A 20,868-nucleotide genomic window follows, 5' to 3' on the forward strand; every position below is an offset into this window, starting at 1 on the left:
CACACATGAAGAGACACAGACAGACGGAGAGACTCAGGGACTGACTCACACACACACTAAATCAGATGTACACTCTGTGCCTATGTATTAACATGGTGGCCAACCATGATTCATACACAAACTGCAGACAAATAATCTGCACACAACATTTACAAACTAGTCATGCTTTTTTCAATGACAAATAAAATAGGTGGTAAGTGCAATTCGATATGAAGTGGGGACTGGGGAGTACATGAATTGTTCTTGTGAACTGTGGGGTATAATATGTGTGTGTGGCACTGTGTGCCCAGAGAGAGAGAGGGAGGTGGCGACGGCTCAGTCGTAATCCCCCCTTTCCTCTCCAACCAAACCAAACCACAACCCATAACATCGCCCACACAGAACAGAACCACCACTGCCGCGTTATGACTATGACCCATAGGGGAGGAGCAGAGCGGAGAGGAGAGGGAGGGGGCTCTATACACCACCCTACATTCCCCCCTAACCACCTTACCTTCACATGACTGGGCTGTGTCAGGAAGCCTGCCAAGTCTCTGTACGCTTTAATTAAGCAGAGAAGAGGCCCCAGCATAGCCCCGCTGTCCGCCTCAGTCCCCATGTCTGCTCTGACTCGCTCCCCTCCTCACAGCACAGTACAGTACAACACAGCACAGGGAGATTACACTCACCGCACCACTCGCTTGCCTTTCCGCTGTAAGGCATTGTTCCCACCACAATGAAACCAAAAGCCTGGGGAGTAGAGCATTGTTTGGTGGGGAGGGGGGAGAGGGGGGAGCTGACAACGCTTGTTCTTTTAGCCATGAAGAGGCTGAGAGTGGCACTGTGATATCAGGCTCAGTAATCTAACGCCGTCAGTGTCTCAGGCACAATGGAGCTTCTTGGCACAGTCAGGGCCAACAGATGGGAGAATTATACTACCTATGGTTACCTTTTAGTTTGTTCTCTCTCTCCGTTGCAGAGGAATGATAAATCAGCCCTCCCTCTTCCAGCTCTGTGGAAAAAGTTCAAAAGCGGGAAAAAAAAGCCTCAGCCTCCGTTTATGGACGTGTTTTGAATGTCTCCAGGCTGTGTCTTTTGACACACCGAGCAGAGCAACACACTCTCTCTTTTCTATGCAATGGAGGAGCAATCACTCCTCCCACCAGGCAGGCAGGCAGGCAGAGCAGATCAAAGGCCAGAGCTAGCTGAAAGTGTGGAAGTGAAGGAGGTTGTGTGAACTGCACAACCTCACAACCTCTAGCTTCACCTGACACCTAGCACTGTGGAAAACCACCGACAGACAGAACGACAAATAGACACACTGACTTATGGACTGACATTCAAATAGACTGATGAACCAGAGCTGGGGAAGGTTGGAAACAACTTAAAGGTAGAGTTTAAGAGTGTGAGTGTGTGTGTGTGTGTGTGTGTGTGTGTGTGTGTGTGTGTGTGTGTGTGTGTGTGTGTGTGTGTGTGTGTGTGTGTGTGTGTGTGTGTGTGTGTGTGTGTGTGTGTGTGTGTGTGTGTGTGTGTGTGTGTGTGTGTGTGTGTGTGTGTGTGTGTGTGTGTGTGTGTGTGTGTGTGTGTTCAAGTGCCCCAGTGTTCTGATTGCAGAAGCCTCTCCAGAAATGTGAGTCTACTTGATAATCACACAACTGATGAGTGGAAAATCTACAGGCTCATCTCCATCAACAATGGGCTCCAGTCTTGTCTGCTCAGCCCTGACACATGGATCAGCATATGTGTGTGTTCAATCATCCCAGAAAACCCACATGCCTATGTCTCTCTTGGTGATGGAAACTTCAAGGCTAAGCAAGCGTTTCATAAAATAGGAAGATGACAGGGCCACTACAAAGTAATCTACAGAAGTTTGTGAAGCACGTCCAGAACAGCTGTCTCAGACACCATCTATCAATATGAGGTTAATAACATAGGAGGGATGCTCTCCTCTCCTGAGTCCAGACTGAATGCTGTCGGACACAGTGTCTGAATACTCACAGGCAGCCTAATGAATAACAGGACAACAATGGGGTACAGTAGAATATAACAGTGTCGCTGTCTGACATATGTGTCATGCTATTGTTGGCTGAACCGATTCTCGTAACAGCATGCTAGCTAAAGAGTGTGTGTTACAATGTCAAGGAGTCATACATGCATGTGAGTGTTTGATACCCACCAAGCTGTGGCTGACTGAACATGTGACGAAGCAGACAAACAGACAGGATGTGTGTACTGTATAGCTTATGTGAAGAATAGACAGATGGGGCAGGTGAGGGGAACAGTTGATCTTCTCTTCCTCTGGAACGGGACACACACACACACACACACACACACACACACACACACACACACACACACACACACAAACACACACAGTTGTCTGTAGTTGGGAGTGTGACGTCAGGGGGGCACAGTTATGTGGGGATAGCAAGCCATTGCTGAATCAGCAGCTGTGCATGGCATCAGGTGGGCACTGCCCTCATATAAAGAGGCCACAGCTGCAACAACACAGTCAGGGGTACTTACCAACACTGCCCTCTCCCTAGATCACACACACCTTGAGTTCCATCTCCGGGTCACACACATACACAAGCACACGCACACATACACCAAAGTGTACCGCCATGCCAGGGATTGGTCAGTGTGTTCAATAGACAGCTTGATTTGGCCCATGGCACCTGACAGTAGACATCACTGCAGTATGTGGTGTATAGAGCACTAGCCTCCCCTTACCACATACAACTAATGAGCCTGAATATGGGGGGAAATATTAGATTAGCTAAACAACTATCGGTACATGCAGAGGTGTATTCAAATCACAAGCAGATAAATGATTTGATTAATGTTTCCCACCAGCCTCCCAACCAGCTTGCTTATGAAAATGTCATTATTCAGTACGGCTCACTAATATCACCATCTAGCTCTATTGACGGATATCACACAGGAAGCCAGCCGGGCTCAAGGACACTTAAGTAATATATCAAGTAATACCCCACCTGGGAGTGGAACTGACAACCTCACACAGAGTCCTGGAGCTCGGTCTGCATCATGAGCCCTACCACACCACCAGGGCAGCACCCCAGAGTGCAAACGCTTGTAGCCTTTTAATTCAGTTCACTCCGCAAGCACTTTATAAAGGCATCCACACTCTTCACACTCTTCCCCTTGTTGAGTAGATATAGATAGGATATACGATATATAGTTGTTATGTAGAACAATGGTGGTGGTGGAGGAAGAACAGTGGTGGTGGTGGAATAACAGTGGTGGTGGAGGAATAACAGTGGTGGTGGTGGAATAACAGTGGTGGTGGTGGAATAACAGTGGTGGTGGAGGAAGAACAGTGGTGGTGGAGGAAGAACAGTGGTGGTGGTGGAATAACAGTGATGGTGGAGGAATAACAGTGGTGGTGGTGGAATAACAGTGGTGGTGGAGGAAGAACAGTGGTGGTGGTGGAATAACAGTGGTGGTGGTGGAATAACAGTGGTGGTGGTGGAATAACAGTGGTGGTGGAGGAAGAACAGTGGTGGTGGAATAACAGTGGTGGTGGAGGAAGAACAGTGGTGGTGGTGGAATAACAGTGGTGGTTGAGGAAGAACAGTGGTGGTGGAGGAAGAACAGTGGTGGTGGTGGAATAACAGTGGTGGTGGAGGAAGAACAGTGGTGGTGGTGGAATAACAGTGGTGGTGGAGGAAGAACAGTGTTGGTGGAGGAAGAACAGTGGTGGTTGAGGAAGAACAGTGGTGGTGGAGGAAGAACAGTGGTGGTTGAGGAAGAAGAGTGGTGGTGGAGGAAGAACAGTGGTGGTGGTGGAATAACATTGGTGGTGGAGGAAGAACAGTGGTGGTTGAGGAAGAACAGTGGTGGTGGTGGAATAACAGTGGTGGTGGAGGAAGAACAGTGTTGGTGGAGGAAGAACAGTGGTGGTTGAGGAAGAACAGTGGTGGTGGAGGAAGAACAGTGGTGGTGGAGGAAGAACAGTGGTGGTGGAGGAAGAACAGTGGTGGTGGAGGAAGAACAGTGGTGGTGGTGGAAGAACATTTACATAAAAAATATATATATATTTAACCTTTATTTAACCAGGTAGGCCAGTTGAGAACAAGTTCTCATTTACAACTGCGACCTGGCCAAGATAAAGCAAAGCAGTGTGACCAAAACAACAACACAGAGTTACACATGGGATAAACAAACGTACAGTCAATAATACAACAGACAAATCTGTATACAGTGTGTGCAAATGAAGTAAGGAGGTAAGGCAATAAATATGCTAATAGTGGCGAAGTAATTACAATTTAGCAATTCACACTGGAGTGATATATGTGCAGATGAGGATGTGCAAGTAGAAATACAGGTGTGCAAAAGAGAAGAAAAACAAAAACAAATATGGGGATGAGGTAGGTAGTTAGTTGGATGGGATATTTACAGATGGGCTGTGTTCAGCTGCAGCGATCGGTAAGCTGCTCTGACAGCTGATGCTTAAAGTTAGTGAGGGACATATAAGTCTAAAACTCCAGTGATTTTTGCAATTCGTTCCAGTCATTGGCAGCAGTGAACTGGAAGGAAAGGCGGATGACCAGTGAAATATACCTGCTGGATCGCGTGCTGCGGATGGGTGTTATGGTGACCAGTGAGCTGAGATAAGGCGGGGCTTTAACTAGCAAAGACTTGTAGATGACCTGTAGCCAGTGGGTTTGGCGACGAGTATGAAGCGAGGGCCAACCAACGAGAAAGTACAGGTCGCAGTGGTGGGTAGTATATGGGGCTTTGGTGACAAAACGGATGGCACTGTGATAGACTGCATCCAATTTGCTGAGTAGAGTGTTGGAGGCTATTTTGTAAATTACATCGCCGAAGTCAAGGATCGGTAGAATAGTCAGTTTTACGAGGGTATGTTTGGCAGCATGAGTGAAGGAGGCTTTGTTACAAAATAGGAAGCCGATTCAAGATTTAACTTTGGATTGGAGATGCTTAATGTGAGTCTGGAAGGAGAGTTTACAGTCTAGTCAGACACCTAGGTATTTATAGTTGTCCACATATTCTAAGTCAGAACCATCCATAGTGATGCTATTCAGTCGGGCAGGCGGGTGCAGGCAGCGATCGGTTGAAGAGCATGCATTTCGTTTTACTAGAATTTAAGAGCAGTTGGAGGCCACGGAAGGAGTATTGTATGGCGTTGAAGCTCGTTTGGAGGTTTGTTAACACAGTGTCCAAAGAAGGGCCAGATGTATACAGAATGGTGTCGTCTGTGTAGAGGTGGATCAAAGAATCACCCGCAGCAAGAGCGACATCATTGCTATATACAGAGAAAATATTTGGCCCGAGAATTGAACCCTGTGGCACCAAATAGAGACTGCTAGAGATCTGGACAACAGGCCCTCCGATTTGGCACAATGAACTCTATCTGAGAAGTAGTTAGTGAACCAGGTGTGACGACCCTCCCACTCTGTCTGCCGTATTCTCTCTTTGTTCTTGTTTCCTTATTAGGATGCCGGTGGGCGGAGTTGGGAGGGTCGTCAGCTACATGGGAAACACCTGGGCCAACTGTGTCATAGGATAAATACACCACTTCCCCATTCATGGAAGAGACTCTCTCCATGCAGACACCTTTACAGATTTTGTTGTGTATCTTGGTGGTTTTTGGTTGTTTGCTTTAGCACCTTTCAACACCCTGCATTATCACATTCATGCATGCAAAACACTCACTTACACTACTGATTACTGATTACACACACCGTTGTATATTGTACTTAGTTAATAAATATATTTTGTTATTCCTTATCTCCACGTTGTCTCCCTTTTGTTACGGGCTTTGAGCCGGTTCGTGACACAGGTGAGGCAGTCATTAGAGAAACCAAGGCTGTTGAGTCTGCCGATAAGAATACGGTGATTGACAGAGTCGAAAGACTTGGCCAGGTCGATGAAGACGGCTGCACAGTACTGTATTTTATCGATGGCGGTTATGATATCGTTTAGGACCTTGAGCGTGGCTGAGGTGCACCCGTGACCAGCTCGGAAACCAGATTGCATAGCGGAGAAGGTACGGTGGGATTTGAAATGGTCGGTGATCTGTTTGTTCACTTGGATTTCGAAGACCTTAGAAAGGCAGGGCAGGATAGATATAGGTCTGTAACAGTTTGGGTCAGAGTGTCTCCCCCTTTGAAGAGGGGGATGACCGCGGCCGCTTTCCAGGAATCTCAGACGATACGAAAGAGAGGTTGAACAGACTAGTAATAGGGGTTGCAACAATGGCGGCGGATAATTTTAGGAAGAGAGGGTCCAGATTGTCTAGCCCAGCTGATTTGTAGGGATCCAGATTTTGCAGCTCTTTCTGCAAAACCAACTGGCCCAAGGGGGGGCTTGGGCCAGTTGCTGCGGGGGGTGCAGAGCTGTTGGCCGGGTTTGGGGTAGCCAGGTGGAAAACATGGCCAGCCGTAGAGAAATGCTTATTGAAATTCTCAATTATCAGTGGTGACAGTGTTTCCTAGCTTCAGCGTAGTGGGCAGCTGAGAGGAGGTACTCTTATTCTCCATGGACTTTACAGTATCCCAAAACTTTTGGGAATTAGTGCTGCAGGAAGCACATTTTTGTTTGAAAAAGCTATCTGTTCTTAGTTCTACATTTTTTGAATGGGGCATGGTTATTTAAGATGGTGAGGAAAGCACCTTTAAAGAACAACCAGGCATCCTCTGCTGACGGGATGAGGTCAATATCCTTCCAGGACACCCGGGCCAGGTCGATTAGAAAGGCCTGCTCGCAGAAGTGTTTTAGGGAGCGTTTGACAGTGATGAGGGGTGGTCGTTTGACCGCGGACCCATAACGGAAGCAGGCAATGAGGCAATGATTTCTGAGATCCGGGTTGAAAACAGCAGAGGTGTATTTAGAGGGCAAGTTGGTCAGGATGATATCTATGAGGGTGCCCATGTTTACGGATTTGGAGTTGTACCTGGTAGGTTCTTTGATAATTTGTGAGACTGAGGGCATCTAGCTTAGATTGTAGGATGGCCTGGGTGTTAAGCATATCCCAATTTAGGTCACCTAGCAGTACGAACTCTGACGATAGATGGGGGGAAATCAATTCACATATGGTGTCCAGGGCACAGCTGGGAGCTGAGGGGGGTCTATAACAAGCAGCAACAATGAGGGACTTATTTCTAGAGTGATGGATCTTTAAAAGTAGAAGCTCTAACTGTTTGGGCACAGACCTTTATAGTATGACAGAACTCTATCTCGACAGTAGATTGCAATTCCGCCCCCTTTAGCAGTTCTGTCTGGATGGAAAATGTTGTAATTGGGGATGGAAATTTCAGAATTTTTGGTGGCCTTCCTAAGCCAGGATTCAGACGCGGCTAGGACATCAGGGTTGGCGGAGTGTGCTAAAGCAGTGAATAAAGCAAACTTAGGGAGGAGGCTTCTGATGTTAACATGCATGAACCCAAGGCTTTTACGGTTGCAGAAGTCAACAAATGAGAGCGCCTGGGGACACACAGGGCCTGGGTTAACAGTGGGGGAAAGAGTGGGACAGTAGGCCCGTGCTTCACATTCCTGCACACACACACACACGCACACACACACACACACACACACACACACACACACACACACACACACACACACACACACACACACACACACACACACACACACACACACACACACACACACACACACACACACACACGCACGCACACATGGATACAGAGAGACATGCTATTCTGACAGGAAATTCTCTGGAGGACCGGGGCTGCGGGCAACCAGCCCGCCATAGAGAAGAAGCTCAAGGTGACATGCTACAGAGAACGAGGAAGGGAGGGGAGGGGGAGAGGGAGATAATGCTACAGACAGGATGTTAATTCTCCAGCCACTTTTACCACTTATGGTGGTAATATCATAGGCAGCTGATATAATAGCCTCTTGAACAGCCTCTCATACAGTGAGCCAGCCAGTCAAACTAGTCCTGCTGTTACACAGTGCCTTGTGCTCATTCTACTGGGAATCAGGGAAAGAAGAGAGAATCAATCTCTTCTCCTCGCTCTATCATCCCAACTCCTCTCCTCTCCATCATCTGAAAGTGATTTCATCCCATCCCCGATATATCAGATCAACATTGAGACAACGTCCAGCAGGCAGTAGGCTGAACGTTAGTTAAACACTCCTCACCAGGGGAGCATCCATCATTTCCATTAGTCTCCTAACTGACATTTACAACACGCTGCTGTACAGTCATCACTGGAGCACTTCCGATACGGCGACTCCATCATCACCATTTCCAAATGCTATGTCGTTAATTAGGATTCACATGGTACATTACCTTAGATATCATGTGCCTTAATTAGTCTGGTTCTCAGTGACAGTAAAGACACAGATGCAGATATTACATTAGCATCAGCGATACGTCAATAAAGGTCTGGTCACTGGGGAGCTTGTATCCTGTCTGTCCATGTAGGACGGTCCCTCACTAACCTTGCTGTGACTATCCCTCTGCATCCCTCTCTCTATATCTCTATCCTTACCCAGGCCAGGGTCTGTGGAGGAGGATAAATACTAAGTAGTGTACACTGCCTAGTCCTAGTGCATATAACCAGCACAGAGAGGGATAGAGAAGGAAGAGAGTGAGCCTTGCTCCATTATGTATGAGTTGTTAATTGGGAGTCTCTGCATGTTTCACTGCCTCAAGATCAGCCTTGCCACTGAGACAGAACAGACGGCCTGATAGGGCCAGCCACACGCCACTCAGCCCGTCGGCACGGTAACAAGGCCAGTGCCATATGCAGATTGGCCCAGTCGTTCGGATCACACTTGGGTAGGAGGGAGGGGAGGTGAGGCCTAGCAGGTTGGGGAAAAAAACAGAGAACATTTGTTGTTTCCTTATTTTCTCTCTTTTGTTTTTGGCGGTTGAAATGGTTCAGAGGGCTGAGAGAGGCTATTTAGCAGGAGCTAAATGAGCTGTGAGGGCTGAGGGGTGATTCTCAGGTTGTAAATAGAAGTAGTCTGAGAGAAAGCTTTCCAGGTTTTATGGAGATTTGGGTGTTCCTCTCTCTGTGTCTTTGTGAAGCAGCAGCAGCTCTGTTCTGTGAAGCTGAGGAATCCTATTAAATAACAGACAGTGACCTGGTGATCCCAGCTCTACTGGCTGATCCTACAGAGAGGGATCACAACACCATATGAGCACATTCTATACTGAACAAAAATATAAACAACGCAACCATTTTAAAGATTTGACTGAGTTACAGTTCATCTAAGGAAATCAGTCAATTTAAACTAATTCATTAGGCATTCATCTCACATGAATGGGAATACAGACACGTGTCTGTTGGTCACAGATACTTTTTAAAAAGTTAGGGGCGTGGATCTAAAAACCAGTCAGTATCTGGAGTGACCACCATTTGCCTCATGCAGCGAGACACATCTCCTTCGTATAGAGTTGATACGGCTGTTGATTGTGGCCTGAGTGAATGTTGTCGCACACATCAACCAAGAGCATCCCAAACATGCTCAATGGGTGACATATCTGGTGAGTATGCAGGCCATGGAAGAACAGGGACAATTCAGCTTCCAGATTCTTGCGACATGGGGCCGAGCATTATCATGTTGAAACATGAGGTGATGGTGGCGTATGAATGGCACGACAATGTGTCTCAGGATCTCGTCACGGTATCTCTGTGCATTCAAATTGCCATCGATAAAATGCAAATGTGTTCATTGTCCGTAGCTTATGCCAGCCCATACCATAACCCCACCGGCACCATTGGGCACTCTGTTCACAACATCAGCAAACCACTCGCCCACACGACGCCATACACGTGGTCTGCGGTTGTAAGGCCAGTTTGACATACTGACAAATTCTCTAAAGCAACATTGGAGGTAGTTTATGGTAGGGAAATGAACTTTACATTCTCTGACAACAGCTCTGGTGGACGTTCGTGCAGTCAGCATGCAAATTGCACGCTCCCTCAAAACTTAAGACATCTGTGGCATTGTGTTGTGTGACAAAACTGCACAATTTAGAGTGGCCTTTTATTGTCCCCAGCACAAGGTGCACCTGTGTAATAGTCATGCTGTTTAGTCAGCTTCTTTGTATGCCACACCTGTCAGTTGGATGGATTATCTTGGCAAAGGAGAAATACTCACTAACAGGGATGTAAACAAACGTGTGCATATTTGAGAGAAATACCATGTGAATCCTTGTGTGTGGAGGCTTTACCCAAACACGAACACATCATCTGGTGTGTCCCATACTTCCCCTCCAGCACTAGACTAGTTGCATTTGCACACGTCCAGCCGTCCGCTGCCTCCAAGCCTGCTAAGATTTACGCCTGTGATTATATATTCATACAGATGAGTCAATAAGGGCCTTGCAGCCGTAGCAACGGGAGGACTGGGCGAATTCCAATGAGCCGCTATCAGGCCCCAAAGCCTCCCATCAATAGACTGCAACTTTACATTTCATTAGGGCACGGCGCACAGTTTAACTCCAAATGAATAGCAATAAAACAAGACTGCCAACAACGATCGGGGGGCCCTCCACACACTCTCCTCTCTCCACACAGAAGCACTGCTCTGCTCCCGCCCGCCCGCCCCAGATGGGCTGTTCCCGACCGTCAAACCACCGGCCCCAACACTACAATTACAAGCCAAACAAACAGAACAACAAACAAAACCAAATCAGGAGAAAATTACATTGATGCCACCGCATGGAATTGGACTGCAGTTTATATGTGGACATAATCAGAGAGGACAAGCCGTTTGTGATGGCCTGGTGGTAGGCGGTGAGACTGTGGATACTGTGATGTCAGGGTCTCCTAAAGAGAGGCTTCAGGAGGGACTGGTTCTGCTCTGCAGTGATGACTATGCTTCCCTAGCCACAGCCAGCTAGTCAACAGTCTCTGTTCCTGTATGTACAGCACTACATCGATCTGTGTGTGATAACGCCGGCAGCTTGTGCCCCACCACCCAGCACTTGGCCTCCACACAGGAAGAGATGGTGGCAAAGGGGAAATGGGATTCCGATTGTGGAAGGGATATCTTCCCTCTGAGATCTACTGATCCATCCCACCCCCAGCTTCCACCCCCCCAGCCTCCACATCCCCTTCCAGCATCCTGCCGGCCAACCGGCTGCAGCCTGCAGACAGACGCCCACAGCAAAGCACCGCTCCAAACCCACAGCTAGCAACCGCTACCTCAGGGGTCAGCACCAAGGACTATGGGACTGGGTTTCAGCCGACTTAGCAAAACAGGAGAGGTGTGTGTGTGTGTGTGTGTGTGTGTGTGTGTGTGTGTGTGTGTGTGTGTGTGTGTGTGTGTGTGTGTGTGTGTGTGTGTGTGTGTGTGTGTGTGTGTGTGTGTGTGTGTGTGTGTGTGTGTCCTAGACCTAGACTAGTGTGCATTAATGCCTGAACAATGGTTCAGTGTCTATCAGTGTGCATGCAGGTGTGCATGCTGGTGTGTATGCAGGTGTGCATGCTGGTGTGTATGCAGGTGTGTATGCAGGTGTGTATGCAGGTGTGTATGCTGGTGTGTATGCAGGTGTGCATGCTGGTGTGCATGCTGGTGTGAATGCAGGTGTGTATGCAGGTGTGCATGCTGCTGTGTATGCTGGTGTGTATGAATGTGTGGTTGCATTCATTCCATACGTGACCGACCGCCTCAATTCCATCTTATGTTGCAACATTTTAAATAGTGTTTAGATAAAAGTAGAGACTACGAAATGGTATATCATACACTGCAGTTGAGGAACAATGGGAAAGTAATTCTGCTTTGAAAGTTGATAAACTTGTAACCCCACTTTTGAGAAAATGGTCCTTGAATATTTTGGAACACATACTGGAGAGCTTTTCTTTGTCTATACCCATTCAGCATCGTTCACACCCTCTTAAGCCTTAACCCCACCCATCTCTTTAAGAATTCACATGTGAGGCCATGTGCTAAACAGACTGAAAAAGGTAGTGTAGTAAACAACCAAAGATTTCAAGACTAAAACTGGTGTATTCACCCCAGAGACAACTGGCTAACTTGATGGGTCATATAATCATCTGGCGAAGTGAAGTCTTTTGTTTAGACATGTTAGCTAGCTAAACAATGAACCATAATCCCAACCCAAAGCTACATTTCAAATGGATTGTCATAGCTAGCCACCATGCATGAAATGCTGGAGTATGAATCTGCAGGTAGCTAAAGCTAATCAACTAGGTTCAATGTTAGCTAGCTAGCTAACATTAGGCTATAACTAGCAATGCAAATGGCTTTCTGAGATACAAATAATATTACTACACATATCATACACATAATGTTAGCTAGCGAGCCAGCAAGCTAACGTTCACTAGCTAGCAGTACGATTTAACTTACAATGAAAATTACTTTCTGAAAAAATCTGAAACGTATAATACAGTATCTGAAAATGTCGCTAGACTCTTACCCGTATACATGAATGAACGCTTCATGGCAGCGTGTCTTTTCAGTTTGGTTTGTAGCTAGCTATAGCTTGTTTGGCCCGTCGTTGTGTCAAATCACTCCGGTTCACACTGATGTGCAGAAAGTCGTCCATCACAACTTTTTCCCACTGATCTTTGTCGATAGCGCCTGCTAAATTCATGGCAGCAATGTTGTTGAGAGCAGAAGCAACACTTTGGCAGCTCTCCATGTCTAACATTATATCTGTCAAAAAAGCTGCGGTAGCAAGGATTTTCTACACATATTGAACAGCTCATGTTATAGACAGAAGAATGCTACATGGCAGACCAATCCAAACTCATCTCTAGGCATGTCCAGCCCATGCATTATCTCAGCCAATCATGGGTAGCAGGAAGGTTCCTGGCTTTTTCCGTGGCTAAACCAACTAGGCTCGTAATTTAAATATTTTATTTCTATTTACAGATGGCATACAAGTTTGTTATTAAAATGATGTTCAAATACATCTCCTGTGAAGTAGTGACGTGTGACATACCCCTAGTTTCTTGAAACGGGTCACATATTACTCTATTATCTGACACATAAAATGACCTAATCATTTCATACATTCATAATCACCCTACAAAGATACCGTCAAATCTACTCACTCTCAGCTTTTAGTGGAGTTCTGACAAAAGCTGGAACACACCACCAAGGCCATTTTTAGCCTCTACTCAGTGTTAACAGTCTGGAACCATCCGAGAGGCGTCCTAGCGTCCTCTCTGTTGGCAGTGAAGGGCACCAACACCTAGTCCTGCCCCCTCCCCCATTCTCTCCTGTTCTCTACTGTTCTCCCCTCTTCTCTCCTCTACTCCCCTGTTCTCTCCTGTTCTCTACTCTTCTCCCCTCTTCTCCCATGTTCTCTCCTGCTCTCTCCTGTTTTACCCTGTTTTACCATTTCCCCTGTTCTCTCCTGTTCTCTCCTGTTCTTTCCTGTTCACTGGGAACAGCACCAGAGAAGGCACAGCAGTGGCTAACAGCACGACAGCGATTGCCTGAAGAAGCCGGTGATTGACAAACCCACTATGTGTGGGTCTACTCCAGTTAGTCTTAGAATCCCAGACCTAGGAGCAAGAGCACTAGATCTGTGGAGGATGTCATATTCTCTTAGGAAAGGGGGAAAACATTTCTTCCGGGGAGGGTCCTCTTTCCCAACAAATCCCGAGTTTGGATAGGCAGAGCTTAAAATGCAGGCGGGAATTGTGCTCATGTTCAGCTAGGGCAGCAAGCAGATATGGCAGTGATGTCACCGGTGACGCACATCCCATTTCCGGCTCGTCCTGTCTGTCCCAACTGGCGCTGGAACTTCTATAGACGTGTAAGCTGGAGCATTGGTACGTTGTGGGAAGCAACCTGTCTGTCTAGAGAGATCTCAATCACATCCACCCATCCAGCACAAAGGAGTTTCTACAGCTTTTGAAAGACCAGCTTCTTAGAGCTCCAGCTCAAAGGTGCCCAGGCAGAAATGAGACAGACTTTAAATTCATCCTCATAACCAGAGGTTGGTAACACATGTACACACACAAACACACAGAATCCACCAGTGGCCTACCTTCTTAATACGTCCGCTGCGTGTGCCGGCGAAGGCCACAGTGTGGCCGCGGTATTCATAGGCTGCCACCGACGTCATACCATCGTCCTTGTCCACGAACAGAGGCAGACCCTCGATGGTGCTGGTTCCCCCCAGGGGCTGGTTGAAGTCCTGCCCACAGAAGTTATCGTCTATTTGGAGTGGCTGCAGAGAGTGGGGGGGGGGGGGTTAGAGCGAGACAGAGATAGAAAGAGAGTGAGAGATGGGAGAGGGAGAGAGGGGAGAGAGATATTGGGAGGAAGGGAGAGGGCGAAAGAGATTGGGAGGAAGGGAGAGAGAGGGGGAGAGAGAGATTGGGAGGGGGAGAGAGAGGGGGAGAGAAAGATTGTGAGGAAAGGAGATAGGGGGAGAGAGAGATTATGAGGGATGGAGAAGGGAGTGAGAGATTGGGAGGGAGAGAGTGGAAAGAGAGATGTTGGGAGGGAGGGATTTGGAATGGTAGGGAGAGAGAGGGGAGAGAGAGCGAGAGAGAGAGAGAGAGAGAGAGGGCGGGAGATGGGAGAGAGTTTGGGAGGGAGTGAGAGAGAGATTGGGAGAGAGGGGAGAGAGATAAGGAGGGAGGGGGGAGGGGGAGATTGGGAGGGAGAGAGAGAGATTGGGAGGGAGGGAGAGAGATTGGAATGGAGGGAGAGAGAGGGGAGAGAAAGATTGGGAGGAAAGGAGAGAGGGGGGAGAGAAAGATTGGGAGGGAGGTAGAGAGAACGGGGAGAGAGATTTGGAGGGAGGGATGGAGAAGGGGGAGGGAGAGAGGGAGAAAGAGATTTGGAGGGAGAGAGAGGGGGAGAGAAAGATTGGGAAGGAGGGAGAGATAGGGGAGAGAGAGATTGGGAGGGAGAGAGAGGAGAGAGAGAGAGATTGGGAGGGAGGGAGAGAGAGATTGGGAGGGAGGGAGGGAGGGAGGGAGAGAGAGAGGGGAGGGAGAGATTGGGAGGGAGGGAGAGAGAGAGAGAGGGGAGGGAGAGATTGGGAGGGAGGGAGAGAGAGAGATTGGAAAGGAGGGAGAGAAAGATTGGGAGGAAAGGAGAGCGGGGGAGAGAGAGCTTGGGAGGGAGGGATGGTGAAGGGGGGAGAGAGAGGGAGAGAGGGGAAAGAGAGATATTGGGAGGCAGGTAGAGAGAAAGGGGAGAGATATTTGGAGGGAGGGATGGAGAAGGGGGAGGGAGAGAGGGAGAAAGAGAGTGGGAGGGAGAAAGAGAGATTGGGAGGGAGGGAGAGAGAGATAGGGGAGAGAGAGGGCAGAGAGAGATTGGGAGGGAGAGAGAGGAGAGAGAGAGAGAGATTGGGAGGGAGGGAGAGAGATTGGGAGGGAGGGAGGGAGGGAGAGAGAGAGGGGAGAGAGAGATTGGGCAGGAGGGAGAGATTGGGAGGGAGGGAGGGATGTAGAGAGAGGAGGAGAGAGAGATTGGAAGGGAGGGGGGACAGAAGAAAGTGTGAGTGACGGATAGGCCAAATTTGCATATCACCATCAAAATAGCAGCATACACACACTGTCACTGTAAAAGAAAAGTGGTTAATTGATGTATGTGTGATAGACCTGTGTGTAGCGGGCACCAGGTGGTATCTTTCACACGCACTGACACATGTAACCAGAAGATAATCACTAGCACCCGTATTAGCGTAGCGACCTCCAGCTCTCTAACACATCACATCCTCTTACACAACACTAATTAACTGGTGCCAGGATCCCCTCATTCATTAGAAGACATATCGCTTCCATAGGAGACAATAAATCAGACACAATACACACTCTGCCTGCCGCTAAGCTCTCTGGGAAGGAAGGAGATGTGCGTGATCTGAGCCATGATGTGACCAGACTGGAGGATGGAAAGGAGGAATGCCGCCGGGTGAATTCTTTAGTCGTCCTTTGTCTGAAGACACAAGCCACAAACATGTGCACTACCGGTCAAAAGTGGTCAAAACACCTACTCATTCAAGGGTTTTCTTTATTTTGACTATTTTCTACATTGTAGAAAATTCCACACATATGGAATCACATAGTAACCAAAAAAGCGTTAAACAAATAAAAATATATTTTATATTTCAGATTTTTCAAATAGCTACCCTTTGCCTTGATGACAGCTTTGCACACTCTTGGCATTCTCTCAACCAGCTTCATGAAGTCGTCACCTGAAATGCATTTCAATTAACAGGGAATTTCTTTCCTTCTTAATGCGTTTCAGCCAATCAGTTGTGTTGTGACAAGGTAGAGGGGTATACAGAAGATAGACCTATTTGGTAAAAGACCAAGTCCAAATTATGGCAAGAACAGCTCAAATAAGAAAAGAGAAATGACAGTGCATCATTACTTTAAGACATGGCGGTCAGTCAATACAGAAAATGTCAAGAACTTTGAAAGTTTCTTCAAGTGCAGTCGCAAAAACCATCAAGCGCTATGATGAAACTGGCTCTCATGAGGACCGCCACAGAAATGGAAGACCCAGAGTTACCTCTACTGCAGAGGATAAGTTCATTACAGTTACCAGCCTCAGAAAGTACAGCCCAAATAAATACTTCACAAAGTTCAAGAAACTGACACATCTCAACATCAACTGTTAAGCTGAATCAGGCCTTCATGGTCTTCATGGTCGAACTACTACTAAAAGACACAAATAAGAAGAATAGACTTGCTTGGGCCAAGAAACACGAGCAATGGACATTAGATCCTTTGACCAAATTGTAGAGTCTTGGTTCCAACCGCCGTGGCTATGTGAGATGCGTTGTGGGCAAATGGATGATCTCCACATGTGTATTTCCCACCGTAAAGCATGGAGGAGGAGGTGTTATGGTGTGGGGGTGCTTTGCTGGTGACACTGTCTGTGATTTATTTCAAATTCAAGGCACACATAACCAGCATGGCTACCACAGCATTCTGCAGCGACATGCCGTCCAATCTGGTTTGGGCTTAGTGGGACAATCATTTGTTTTTCAACAGGACAATGACCCAACACACCTCCAGGCTGTGTAAGGGCTATTTTACAAAGAAGGAAAGTGATGGAGTGCTGCATCAGATGGGCCTCCACAATACCCCGACCTCAACCAAATTGAGATGGTTTGGGATGAGTCGGATCGCAGAGTGAAGCAAAAGCAGCCAACAAGTGCTCAGCATATGTGGGAACTCCTTCAAGACTGTTGGAAAAGCATTCCAGGTGAAGCTGGTTGAGAGAATGCCAAGAGTGTGGAAAGCTGTCATCAAGGCAAAGGATGGCTATTTGAAAAATCTCAAATATTAAATATATTTTTATTTGTTTAACACTTTTTTGGTTACTACGTGATTCCATATGTGTTATTTCATGGTTTTGATGTCTTCACTAATATTCTACAATGTAGAAAATAGTCAAAATAAAGAAAAACCCTTGAATGAGTAGGTGTTCTAAAACTTTTGACCGGTATTGTACATTGATGAACGGAATTGATCTTAGTGGCACTCCACTCTCCTTTTCACATCATTTAGCAGCTGCTTTACTTAACTAAAGGCAATAGGTCTCAATAGGTGATCCAGGTATGTCATGACATAGCACAAGAGGGGGGGTGGGGCTTTCCTCTTTAGTTCTCTGTTGCTCCTCAAGCAAGGGGGATCACGGATTCCCATCAGACCAACTCCTAGATAACCTACTCCTAGATAACCTACTCCTAGATAACCTACTCCTAGATAACCTACTCCTTGAAGTTTGCAGTTGTGTCTAAAAAACACTATTTTGCTCATAGCATATTTTTTTACCCTTTTAGTGTGTGTACTTAATTGTAATTAAACTTTTTCAACAGTAAAAGTTTTTAAAAATTGCTGGAAGAAGTCTTTAAATGTAGGGACAATGCACAAATACAAGTGGTTTACACAGAAGAATTTCAAATTGGCGAGAGAAGACTGACTATTAGCTCGGTACACTTGGTTTTCAGGGAAAAAACTGGACCATGTTAAGGACATTATCATTGAGTCCTGATTTAGCCCATTCTACTCTCTGAGTATCAAATTCTCCCCCACCCCGTCCCCACCCCCCTCCCGAACCAGAAGACCCCTTCCCATTCTGGATACCAGACGGGCCTCATTAGTAGAGACAAGAGTGTTGGCGACCCCCGCGTCCCCCTGCCCTGCCCGCTGACGCCCCTCATGTTTCACCCAGTGAGAGGTGCTAGCTCTACCAAGGGCCAGCCAGGCCAGGCATAACTGTGTACAGCAGAGTTCCTCTGAAAGGACAATGTGGGAGACCATGTCCTTTTCTAAACCCTCACTATGGAGTTGGGTCTGGAAATAGAGTGTGTGGGGGGGGGGGGGGGGGGGGGGAGGGTTTAAGAGTAAACACAGGACATCTGGGGCCAGATCATTATAGGCTGCCTGCATGCAGACTGTGTTGGAATTAAATGGTTCTGGATATGGTGCAGTGCTCAGTAGGTCTAAGGCTCCTGCCGCCTGAGAATACTGTAATCAGCATCCAGCAGGTACACATACTTTACCACTAACAGATGTCTGCTGCAACATTTTTACTGTAAATCTCTAAGTCATATAACCATGGAAATTCAGATTATTAATCTGTGGCTATGTCCATCTCAGCAATGTTAGTGAGATAACTTTTCCTAATAGTCATGGATCTGATGGAGGAATGTCCTGGCAGGCCAAGTCTAGGTCCAGCCTGGGCTGAGGAGAGAGCGAGGCAGCCAGGGAGAGAAGTAGGAATCTGGCCTCGGCTACTATGTGAGTTCCCATGGGGGCCTACGACCTCCCCTTGCTCCCTCCCTCCCTTTCCCCCTGCGCTGGGACAGAGAGGGATTCGGCAGAGCGACTGGACGGGCCTCCTATCACAATCAGCGGAAACAGCGTGGCAGCAAACCAGAGCCAGAGGTTCAGACTGGCTATCTGTGCTCCCCTAGCTCTGCCTCCCTGGCTCCACTCTCACTCTGCTTCCCTCTACTGTTTGTTTGTTTTTCGCTTTGTCCTTACCTCGCTCAAATTACACTGTGAATGGGAAAGGTAGGAAAGGAAATATTGAGAGTCTGGTTGGTGATAGAGGCTGCGATAGGGAGAGGGTTTGTTAGGACAGAGAGTTGGTGGAATGACTTGTAAATGGAAAACCATCCCACTCTCCTAGAGAGTTGGTGGAATGACTTTTAAATGGAAAACCATCTCACTCTCCTAGAGAGTTGGTGGAATGACTTTTAAATGGAAAACCATCCCACTCTCCTAGAGAGTTGGTGGAATGACTTTTAAATGGAAAACCATCCCACTCTCCTAGAGAGTTGGTGGAATGACTTTTAAATGGAAAACCATCCCACTCTCCTAGAGAGTTGGTGGAATGACTTTTAAATGGAAAACCATCCCACTCTCCTAGAGAGTTGGTAAAAGGCATGTTCTTAATACTGCAGTGCCAAGACAATGGATTTGAACTTCAAGTCAAGGAAAAAAAGCCTTGAGGAAAGACAGTGAATAAAAGACAATCCAAGACATGAACATATAATAAAGTTGTTATTGCAGAAATGATGGAGGTGCTTAATAAATAAAGGACTGCTGTTGTATATTACAGGATACTGGTTCTAACCAGTGAGAGTGGGTGGATCATGTCCTGGTCTGTTCAGACAGCCTCGTCCCTTGAAGCACAGACTGCCCAGAACTTGTACACAGTCTTATCTCTACACCATCTGATTGATCCTAAAGGGCAGACAGACCACCTCCTTCATATCTGCCTATCTATCTCCCACTCCATTGGAGCTCTATGGGTCAATCAATAGAGACAGCACAACTTGACAAAAGAGAATGTAATGGGTTAATTTGTCCCTGCTTTAGTGTAAGCTCCACAGAGACCAGGCTTTGACAAACAAAGTACCTCCTTCCCATGTGAGCTCTACAGAGCTGGGAGAATGCTGCCTGCCCCTGAGACCAGACTGATGCAACAGCTTCCAAGACTTACTGTAGGGGAGTGGGTATAAATAGAAAGATAAATGTTTTGCAGTTTGTGTGTGTGTGTGTGTGTGTGTGTGTGTGTGTGTGTGTGTGTGTGTGTGTGTGTGTGTGTGTGTGTGTGTGTGTGTGTGTGTGTGTGTGTGTGTGTGTGTGTGTGTGTGTGTGTGTGTGTGTGTGTGTGTGTGTGTGTGTGTGTGTGTGTAGTAGAAAGACAAAAAAAGGAGATTAAATGTTACTGCCAAAGCTGGATGGACAAACTACTTAGAGAATTTGATTTGTGGTATTGGATACAGCGCAGCGATGCTGCCCTTTGTTTCCTGTGGCCAGCCAATGGTGGCTTTCTAATTGGCTCTTAATGGCACTTGGTCAAATGTAAGTGAGGAGGGACTGTGATGCTGGTGAGCCCTGCCATTTCCAGCTAGGAGAGAGAGAGAGAGAGAGAGAGAGACATTGGCATTATAAACTGAGCCACAAATCACCCAGGGCTCATCTACAGCAAACACACACATCCCACACTAACAGGTAGTTTACCTGCAGACGGTGTCTGCTACAGCCATGTTGGGGGATTTGGGGGCGATGATACAGCACAGTGAATACAGCACAGTGAATACAGCACAGTGCGAGCAGTGCAGTATACCCCCCCCCCCCCCCCCCCCACGGCTGTGGATTAGAACTGATTTCCGTACAGTGCCAAAGCTGAAGAATCAAAAATAAAATATATATTTGTCACATGCGCCGAATGCAGCAGGTACAGAACGTACCGTTAAATGCTTACTTACGAGCCCTTTCCCAACAATACCGAGTTAAAAAGTAAGAGAAATTAGCAACAACAAAAACATTTAAAAGGAAATAGTAACACAATAAAATAACAATAACGAGACAATATACAAGGAGTAGTGGTACTGAGTCAATGTGCAGGGATAAGAGTTAGTTGAGGTAATTGAGGTAATATGTACATGTAGGTAGG

The 20,868-nt window shown here is 47.0% G+C and overlaps 1 protein-coding gene across 2 annotated transcripts in view; it reads right to left on the bottom strand.

The window, feature by feature from the left end:
- The window catches only part of LOC139557411 (plexin-A1-like), a 271,441-nt gene that overhangs the window by 203,576 nt on the left and 46,997 nt on the right, over window positions 1-20,868 (bottom strand). For both annotated transcript variants that reach the window (XM_071372182.1, XM_071372181.1), the window contains exon 3: window positions 13,973-14,155. In XM_071372182.1, coding sequence (XP_071228283.1) covers window positions 13,973-14,155 — 183 coding nt within the window. The remainder of the gene's footprint in view (window positions 1-13,972; window positions 14,156-20,868) is intronic.

This window comes from Salvelinus alpinus, chromosome 28, assembly GCF_045679555.1.
Source record: "Salvelinus alpinus chromosome 28, SLU_Salpinus.1, whole genome shotgun sequence".
Classification (NCBI taxonomy): domain Eukaryota; kingdom Metazoa; phylum Chordata; class Actinopteri; order Salmoniformes; family Salmonidae; genus Salvelinus; species Salvelinus alpinus.